Consider the following 10001-nt stretch of genomic DNA (forward strand, 5'->3'; position numbering starts at 1 on the left):
CCTTACAACAGAACGGGAATTACGGTAATAGACATCCCCCAGCCCCTGAATTCTGCACTTGGCTTTTCTCTTCTTGTTAAAGCAAAGCCTGGAGCCTTCTGTCTCTGCCTGGCGCAGCCCACAGACTGTTCATGTATCTCAATGCCCATAGGGGACACCCAGGGGTTTGCTTGTTTTTTTTTGCATTAACAGATGCTTGTAAGTTCATCTGTGACTGTACAGGCGAGGATTCCTGCAGGGCACAGACCCCAGCAGAGGGGTTAAGGAACGTACGTACGTGTTTAAAATTGATTTTTTCATTTTATTTTATTTATGTATTTGGTGGTTTTTTGTTGTTGTTGTTTTTTCCTGAGATGGAGTCTCGCTCTGTCACCCAGGCTGAAGCTCAGTGGCATAATCTCAGCTCACTGCAACCTCCTGGGTTCAAGCAGTTATCCTGTCTCAGCCTCCTGAGTAGCTGGGATTACAGGCATGCGCCACCATGCCCAGCGAATTTTTGTATTTTTAGTAGAGACGGGTTTCACCGTGTTGGCCAGGCTGGTGTCGAACTCCTGACCTCAGGTGATCTGCCCACCTCGGCCTCCCTAAGTGCTGGGATTGTAGGCATGAGCTACCACGCCCGGCCCTCATGTGTTTGTTTTTGAAACGGTCTTGCCTTGTTGCCCAGGCTAGAGTGCAGTGGTGCAATCCCGGCTCACCACTTGGGCTCAGGTGATCCTCCCACCACAGTCTCCTGAGTAGCTGGGAATAATACAGGTGTGTGCCACCATGCCTGGCTAATTTTTCTATTTTTGTAGAGACAAAGTCTCACTATGTTACTAAGAGCACATTCCGAGGTACAGGGGGGCAGGATTAAACCCGAATTCCATGGGACACCGACCAGCCAGTCACAATTGTCCAGAATACTCTGATTGTGCAGCAAGGGTTGGGCCCGTAAATCACCTCCAGGGCCCCCAGGAGGCTGGTGCCCAGGTGTGCTTTGTCCCCTGTGGCTGAGAGCAGGTCTCCAGAGTCTCCATCCTTGCCCAAACCCCTCCCCAGTCTGTTGTCTGTCATTAGTTGAGTGCTGTACCTTTGCCAACCTTGGTCCTGGTTTGGTCCACAATTCAAATTCTCCATTCCAGGCCAGGTGCGGTGGCTCACGCTTGTAATCCCAGCACTTTGGGAGGCCAGGACGGGCAGATCACTTGAGGTCAGGAGACTGAGACCAGCCTGGCCAATATGCCGAAACCCCATTTATCCTAAAAACACAAAAATCAGCTGGGCGTGGTGGCGGGCACATGCAATCCCAGCTACTGGGGAGGCTGAGGCGGGAGACTCACTCAAACCCAGGAGGCAGAGGTTGCAGTGAGCTGAGATTGTGCCACTGCACTCCAGCCTGGGCGATAGAGCGAGACTCCATCTCAGAAAAACGCAAACAAAAACAAATTCCCCATTCCGGGTGAAGCATTAATGTAGGCCTTTGTGTGTGTCCTGGAAGGAAATTAAATGTGCGCACCCTTTGCTTCATGTGAGGAAAGAGATTTTGGGAATCTGGGCAGCTTGTGCTTGCCTCTCCCACTTGGGGTATGAAGGGAGACCCCCTTTCTTTGGCAGCCCAGCCTTGGTGGCCCTGGCAGTGGTCACCATTGAGCAGCTCCCCTTTAGGGGCAAGTCTCCAGGTACTTCAATAGATCATGAATTTCGGGGGTGAAACTGATGAGGGGAGACAGCCCAGTACACTAGGGAGAGCAATTAGGAATGCTTAGGAAAACTAAAACGCGAACAAGATCATCTTACTTTTATACTATTCACGGTGCCAATAAGCAATGCTGAGAGACTCTTTTTAAGGGCCAGGCCCGGTCTAAGCAATTTACCAAGAAAAGTTTTTTTGTTTTTTTTTTTTCCTTTTTTTGAGACAGGGTTTCACTCTGTCTCGCCCAGGCTGGAGTGCAGCGGTACAATCTTGGCTCACTGCATCCTCCGCCGCCCAGGTTCAAGCAGTTCCCCTGCCTCAGCCTCCCAATTAACCAGGACTAGAGGCATGCACAACCACACCCGGCTCGTTTTTGTATTTTCAGTAGAGATGAGGTTTTGCCATGTTGTCCAGGCTGGTCTCAAACTCCTGGGCTCAGGTGATCTGCCTGCCTCAGCCTCCCAAAGTGCTGGTATTGTAGGCGTGAGCCACCGTGTCCAGCGTTGTTTGCTTGTTTGTTTTTAATAAAATGAGGTCTTACTATGTTGCCCAGGGTGGTCTCAAACTCCCAAACTAAAGCCCTCCTCTCACCTTCTCACCTCAGCATCCTAAAGTGCTAGTATTACAGGCGTGGGCCACCACACTCGGCCAAGAAAGCATTTTAACTTGTGTGAAACCAGGTGTCTGCAGAATCACCATTCGTGGCAGCATTTTTTCTTTTTTTGCGGACACACAAAATAACAGTGCATTTTAGGATCAGTGACTTCTTGGAGGTAATGAGATCTAGAAACATCTTCAGTCCCCACGAAGGAGGTAGATGTTGTTACCCTCAATCCATTTTGGAGATGAGGAATCGAGACTTAGAGGGACGAAGTCCTGTCCAAGGCCTTACATCCCATCAGTGGGGTAGGACCAAGCCCAGCAGGCTGGGAAGTGGCAGGAACCTGCAGAAGTACCTGAATTGTTCGGAAGTGGCTACCTTTCCTTCCCAGCATCCTGCAAATCAAGTTGCATCCTGCAAATCAAGTTGCATCCTGCAAATCAGGGCAGAGGTGCTGAGCTTTGACTCCTGAACTCTCCTGTCTTCTGCAAAGTGAGAGGAATAAGTGGGCCTTCTTTGATTGAATGGGTGAATAGTCGAAACAAGCTTAGCTTGAGCCTGACTCGTAGCCAGCATTTGCCATTGGGAGCTCTTGAATTTGGTTTATTTGTTTTAACATAGACAGAAGACATTTTGCTGCTGAAGAATGGTGAAAGAACAGTAAACCTTGGCTTGACTTGGAACATCATTCCAGAGCAGTGTGGAAACCTCTGCTTTGATGCTTGCTTTTTCCTTTTCCTTATAGGATGGTCCAGCAGTTTGGGGTGGATTTTGAGAAGAGGATCGAGGGCTCAGGAGATCAGGTGGACACACTGGAGCTCTCCGGGGGCGCCCGAATCAATCGCATCTTCCACGAGCGGTTCCCATTTGAGCTGGTGAAGGTAGCGCCCCCGGGGGCTGGGTCAGGCACCCTCCTGCTGGCCTCCAGCCAGGCCTCCTCCCAGGCAATAAGGTCTCAAGCTCCTACCTCTAGGCCTGAACCTGTGGTGGGCAGGGTGTGGCCTGGATGAGATGCCCCATGGCCTTCCTTTCCCGACACTAAGCTTTGAGGTTTGGGGTAGAACAATATGAAAACCCCTGTGTTTTTCCTCTGACAAAAGCCAATGTACATTCTTTGCAAAATACATAGAAAATACAGATAAATTTACATGAGAAGATGGCCCAAGCATGTCATTGAAGAAAAGAAAAACATAGGCATTGGAGCCAGCATGTGCAGTATAGCACTCAGCTGATACATACAACATCTTTATGTATGAAACTGAACACGGATGTCTACAAGTGTTTCTTTGTATTTGCGAGGATGTTTGCAAAAATGTCAGCCCTGGGCACTAGGATTTAGGACTTTTTCCTCTTTTTTTTTTTTTTTTTATGATTTGCTTGAAGTTTTATACTGTTTACAATAAGCACATAACATTGTTTTTTTTTTATTTATTTTAAAAAAAAACAGTTTTTAAAATCAGAGGAGCAAGACCAAATGCAGTGGCTCACACCTGTAATCTGTGGGAGGCCAAGGGGGGCTGATCACTTGAGCCCAGGAGTTCAAGACCAACCTGGGCAACATGGTGAAACCCCATCTCTACTAAAAATACAAAAATTATCCAGATGTGGTGGCATATGCCTGTAGTCCCAGCTTCTTGGGAGGCTGAGGTAGGAGAATCACTTGAGCCCAGGAGGCAGAGGATACAGCAGTGAGCCAAGATCGCACCACCACATTCCAGCCTCAGTGACGGAGCCAGACGCTATCTCAAAAAAAAAAAAGAAAAAACCAGGTGTGGTAGTGCATACTGATAGTCTGAAAAATCTAAGTTCACATGAATTTATATTCCCACCAATATAATGAGAGTGTTGGTTTCATGGCAGGCTTTCTGAAACTGGGTTTTAATTAATTTGTTTGTTTTTATTTTTTTTGAGACAGGGTCTTGCTCTTCCACCCAGGCTGGAGTGCAGTGGTGCAATCACAGTTCACTGTAGCTTCGACCTCCTGGGCTCGGATGATCCTCCCACCTCAGCCTCCCAAGTAGCTGGGACTATAGACGTGCACCAGTCCACCTGGCCAATTTTTGTATTTTTAGTAGAGATGGGGTCTCACTATGTTGCCCAGGCTGGTCTCAAACTCCTGGGCTCAAGCCATCTGCCTGCCTTGGCCTTCCAAAGATTACAGGTGTGAGCCACTGTATCTGGCCAGTTTTCAATTTTTTTGTAAAATTCTGACGAGTTAAATATTCCGCCTTGTGAATACAGCTGCACGTGGGAGAGAATGTTCCCCAGATGCACGCCTGCCATGGGGGCGTCCCAGGTACCTCCATGCATGTGCTTGGTTTCTCTTCTCAGATGGAGTTTGATGAGAAGGACTTACGACGGGAGATCAGCTACGCCATTAAGAACATCCATGGAGTCAGGCAAGTTCCACGAGGAGAGTCACCACTGTCCCTTCCTCTCCGCGGTGCCACCCCCCAGCTAACTGGGTCGCCCAAACCTCTGAGCCCCTAATCATTAGGCCTTAAGAGGGCTCTTGCATGGTTTTCAGTAGCTGTGAGCCCCTCCCTGTGGGTCTCCAAGGGCACGTGACGGGGGATGTGTCTCAGTCCTGCGTCTGTCGCAGGCTTCAGGGCTGTCTGTGGCTCCTGACCAAATAGGGCTTGGTTCCTGCCCAGTCGGTTGGTGTGAACCTCATGCTAAACTAAGAAAGTTCACTGCAGGTGTGCCTGGGGAGGGGCGGGGCGGCACTGAATCAGGGTTTTGGGAAGCCAGCATGAGTCCCCATCACGGGTTCCTTGTGAGCCTCTTGGGTCCCCTCCTTATTCTAACAAAGGTAGTCGCTACAGGTGTCTGCCCTTCCATCGCCGTGGGGTCCTCGGGTCACCCTGAGGGTTTCCGGGCAGTGGACTCAGGCGTCCGGCCCCACACGTGACGCAACCTTCGTTCCTTGTTGGGGACCCGGCCAGGGCCGATGAAATTGCTGACCATGCTTTGTTTCTCTCTGACTTATCTCCCTTGCCCCCGGGTCTGGATGGTTTCAGGACTGGGCTTTTCACCCCGGACTTGGCATTCGAGGCCATTGTGAAAAAGCAGGTCGTCAAGCTGAAAGAGCCCTGTCTGAAATGTGTCGACCTGGTTATCCAGGAGCTAATCAATACAGTTAGGCAGTGTACCAGTAAGGTATTGCTCCCTCGGCAGGGTGACTCCTGACCTTGTGGAAACGGGGGTACGGGGGTTTGGTATCAGGCTCCCAGCGCCTCATCGGCCCCCACTGGTGCCTTTTCTCCCCATATTGCTTCGTGTCCGTGAACTTGGCCTCTCCCCAGAGGCTGGGACAGGAGCATGTCGGCCTGGGCCTAACAGGGGAGTGCCAGGCCTCCTGGACTGGCCAGATAGATGCACAGTTGTCCCTGGGACCCTGATACCAAGCCTAGCATGTGTCTGATGAAATTGGGGTTTCACTGGGCTGTTGCTTTGCTGCCTCCTGGGAAGCAGAGAGGGACCCCCCGCGTCAACTGCTGGAGGCTGAGCTCCTTGAAGCTCCCTGGCTGTCGCCCCTTCTTGACCAATGCCCGGCATTCGCAGATTTCCCTGAAGCCACCGACTTCTCTGTCCCTCAGCTCCGGGAAAGGCCCGAATGCCAGCGACATAATGAGAGCCAGCTGGGCTCCTAAGTGCCCCTGCCACACCCTGCACCCCATGCTGTCCCCCAGGGGCAGCCCATTTTTGGATCCACTCAGTCACAGTGCCTCTATGCGCCCTCGATGAGCCACTGCCTCCATTCGGCAGGACACGCCGGGCTCCCCCAACCCGCTCCAACGCCGCGGGCCTGGTTCCCAGGGCAGCACGCTTTGGCCAAGCAGCTGAAATGCCTCCCAGTGGGCAGTCTGTGCTTGCGCGACCACAGTGTCCCCAGCGCTCCGGGTTGCCAGGGAATTTCTGCTTGAGCCCCTCTGTTCTCAGTCTGGAAAAGCCCACATTTGCTGCTTAAGCTTCTTCGATTAGAAAAGGGAGGGGGAAAACAGCCCAAACAGGTTGGAAAATACTCATCCTAGAGCCAGGTGTCATGGACATGAACGTTAGAGGCCTCCGCACACCTTGGCTGGCTGTCTGTGCAATGACAACCCCCCGTGGCCCTTCTGTAACTATACCCCAGACCAAGTCCACACCCCCAAACCCCAGACCTCTTTGATCCGAAGCAGCTTCCGGGGCAAATGCGGGCGCAGGCTCCCCCGTGCATGGACTAATCAGATGACTCTCGTTTCTTCTCTTCTCTCTGTCTCCTGTCCTGCGTGTGTGGCCTGCACTGTCCCTGGGTGTCTTTCTGCCTCGTCCTGCCCTCCACATGACCCAGGACGGGGCTCTTCACCCCCGACATGGCCTTTGAAGCCATTGTGAAAAAACAGATTGTAAAACTCAAAGAGCCGAGTTTGAAGTGTGTTGATCTCGTGGTCTCAGAGCTGGCCACGGTCATTAAAAAGTGTGCCGAGAAGGTAACAGGTTTCGTTCTCACCTCCGCATTTATCCCCTTCCTCCCCCTCCATGTGTCAGCCTCAACCCGAGCATCTGGAAAATTCAGCCTCGGCAGGAACCCCCTTCCCCGTACCAGTTGTCACTTTGAGATGTCGCCACGTTGCATTGGCAGATGGAATGGGGGCAGTGGCATCGCACACGCATTGTGGCTGCCCGTGGGGGCGGTCAGCCTTTGATGGTGCCAAACGCATCGCATTTACTAAGCAGTGCCCTTTCCTGGAACCCCTAGAGAAAGGGGTTTCCCAGCCAGCACCAAAACAGCAAAACACAGGAAACACATCATCAGTGTAGCCCTGAGTGTTCTCATGGTCTAGGCCACCTGAGAGTAACCTTTCCATTTTCCCCAACTCATGGGCTTGACCCAGACTGCAGAAGATGGCACTCCCCTGTGCATGAGGTCTGGTTAAGTTGGTGCTGCAGATGAAGCCTGGGGAGGTGGGTGCATTTGGGGGGTGGGTGCCACAGATACAGCGATCAGGAGTAGTTCTCTGCAAGGAGTTCCCACCGAGGCTGATGGCCCAGATGCCCCCCTTACCATTCTAGAGCAGACGCTACTCACTCATGCTGGCGAGGCCCTTCAGGGTTCCTGCTCTCACCCAGTGCTGGGCAGGAGGGGGGTGCCCTGAAGCCCTGGGTGGCAAACACGTCCCTGCTTTTCTGCTTTCATGCCGCCTCCTGCCTCCTGGCCACTGGCTGGAAAAGCAGCTCTGCTCTCCTGCTCTCTCCGGTCCACAGCGCCCCCACTCTTCTGCTCTTAGCTCCCAGCTGGACTCACTGGGGGCCAGGAGCAAGGTGTGGGCTCGGTGGGCCCCCTCATATCTCATTCCCCACCCCCCTCCACATTTTTCACCTGTGTGGTTCGTGTTGCTTCCCGTGCCACAAGGACCCCGCCAACGCGGCCACTCTGCTTGTTCCCCCAGCTCAGTTCCTACCCCCGGTTACGAGAGGAGACAGAGCGAATCGTCACCACTTACATCCGGGAACGGGAGGGGAGAACCAAGGACCAGGTACTGGCCTTTTGTCTTCTTTATTGGGTATAATTTACATGCAGTAAATGTCAAGAGTACTGTTCCGTGCGTGCTGACAGCTGCATATGGCAAAGTAACCCTCACCTCAATCAAGATACGGAGCGGTTCTGTCACCTCCTAAAATCCCTGTCCCTATGCCTCTTTGTAGTCAACCCCTCAAAAACCCACAGGTCAGACTGGGTGTAGTAACTCACGCCTATAATCCAGCACTTAGGGAGCCTCAGGCAGGAGGATTGCTTGAGCCCAGGAGTTCGAGACCAACCTGGGCAACACAGCAAGACCTTGTCTCTACAAAAACATTAAAAAATTAGCCAGGCGTGGTGGCACATGCCTGTGGTCCCAGCTCTTTGGGAGGCTGAGGTGGGAGGATCCCTTCAGCCCACAAGATCAAGGCTTCAGTAAGTTATGGTCGTGCCATTGCTCTCCAGCTTGGGAGAAAGAGCGAGACCCTATCTCTTAAAAAAAAGAAGCAGCAAAGGAAATCCCCAGGCCCTGGCCACCACCAGTCCGCTCCCTATCCTGTAGTCTTTCCAGTGGACTCCCACAGTGTGAGGCCCATTGACTCTTGACTCCCTTCCTGCCTCCCTTCTTCCCTCCCTCCCTCCCTCCCCTCAGCGTTGTGCATTTGGGAGCCAAGCCTGTTGTTTGTTGTATCTGCAGTTTGCTGCCTTGATCACTAAGCAGTCTTCCAGGGAATGGATGGAGCACAGCATGGGCCTCCACTTGCCTGCTGGAGGGTGTTTGGGATGCTTTTTGTGTGTGTGGGGTGTGTGTGTGTGTGTGTGTGTGTGTGTGTGTTTTCGTTGTTTTGTTTTGTTTTTTTTTTTTTTTGAGACAGAGTTTTGCTCTGTCGTCCAGGCTAGGGTGCAGTGGCACGATCTCGACTCACTGCCACCTCCACTTCCCAGGTTCAAGCGATTCTCATGCCTCAGCCTCCCAAGTAGCCAGGACTACAGGCCTATGCCACTACACCCACCTAATTTTTGTATTTTTAGTAGAGACAGGTTTTCACCATGTTGGCCAGGCTGGTCTTGAACTCCTGACCTCAGGCAATCTGCCCGCCTCAGCCTCCCAAAGTGCTGGGATTATAGGCATGAGCTACCACACCCAGCCTGCTTTTTCTGTTTCAGCATTTAACACTTTCTTGCAAAGGCTTGCAAGTACACACCCGAAGTCACTGCCTCCCCTTGCAGCTGAGACTGTCACCCACTAAGCACCGGGCCATCCTTACACTCTTCTGCAGCCTCAGCTTCCCAAGTAGCTGGGATTACAGGAGTGAGCCATCACGCTTGGATAATTTTTGTATTTTTAGTAGAGATGGGATTTTGCCATGTTGGCCTGGCTGGTCTTGAACTCCCGACCTCAAGTGATCCGCCTGCCTCGGCCCCCCAAAGTGCTAGGATGACAGGTGTGAGCCGCCGCTTCCGGATCTGTTTTGAGTCACTTTCTCTCAGTTGTCCTCTGTGTTCTTTTTACAACTGTTTGTTGAAACCAGAGCTTAATGAAGCACTTGCTTGTTATGTCGCTGTGTTTAAAATGGTCCTTCTCCGCTTGCCGTTGATGGGGATGAAATCGGCTCATTCGTCCTGCAGAGAGGCGCCCAGTTTTGATTTGGCCAATTGCTCCCTCAGGGCACCGGTGCGCCTATGCCTCAGAGCTGCTGTAGCTTGGAAATTGTACCAAAAGTCTGGAAGAGTCTGATTCTTTTTGTTGTTACTGTTAGTGAGAATGCTGCTGGCCCTTCCACAGCCCCTGGTGCTCACCTGCCATGCTCCCGGGCCGGATCTGAGAGCGCTGGGTTGAGGGGACTCAGGCCTTATTAAACCAGCCACGCTTGCTCCCACAGACGGAGCACCCTGGCATTTTCCAGCGGGCCGACAAGTCCGGGTGCCTTGCCCTACTTTATTTTTGGAAACTTGAAGGTGCAGTGAGGAGAAGTGACTGGCCCAGGACCAGGGGAGTCCAGTGAGGAGCATCCAAGCCCCTCCTCCCCAGCAGCCTGGCCTGTTGTGAATGGGAGCCAAGCCAGTGAGCTGCCTGGATCCATGGTTCCCATAGACCAACTTCATCCTGGGCAGAGGACAAGAAACATGAGGGAGGGAGAGTTTCAGCAAGTGCAGTGGACTCGCAAGCCCTGCTCTTTACCTGAGACTTTACCTTTCTAGCTTAAGTATGTGTGTGTGTG

The 10001-nt window shown here is 52.2% G+C and overlaps 1 protein-coding gene across 1 annotated transcript in view; it reads left to right on the plus strand.

Moving 5' to 3' along the window:
• DNM2 (dynamin 2) overlaps positions 1 to 10001 on the plus strand; it is a 58199-nt gene that overhangs the window by 18547 nt on the left and 29651 nt on the right. The window contains exons 7-10 of the mRNA XM_011995041.1: positions 3022 to 3157; positions 4608 to 4675; positions 5297 to 5435; positions 7709 to 7795. Coding sequence (XP_011850431.1) covers positions 3022 to 3157; positions 4608 to 4675; positions 5297 to 5435; positions 7709 to 7795 — 430 coding nt within the window. The remainder of the gene's footprint in view (positions 1 to 3021; positions 3158 to 4607; positions 4676 to 5296; positions 5436 to 7708; positions 7796 to 10001) is intronic.

Source organism: Mandrillus leucophaeus, unplaced genomic scaffold (genome assembly GCF_000951045.1).
Source record: "Mandrillus leucophaeus isolate KB7577 unplaced genomic scaffold, Mleu.le_1.0 Scaffold112, whole genome shotgun sequence".
Lineage (NCBI taxonomy): Eukaryota > Metazoa > Chordata > Mammalia > Primates > Cercopithecidae > Mandrillus > Mandrillus leucophaeus.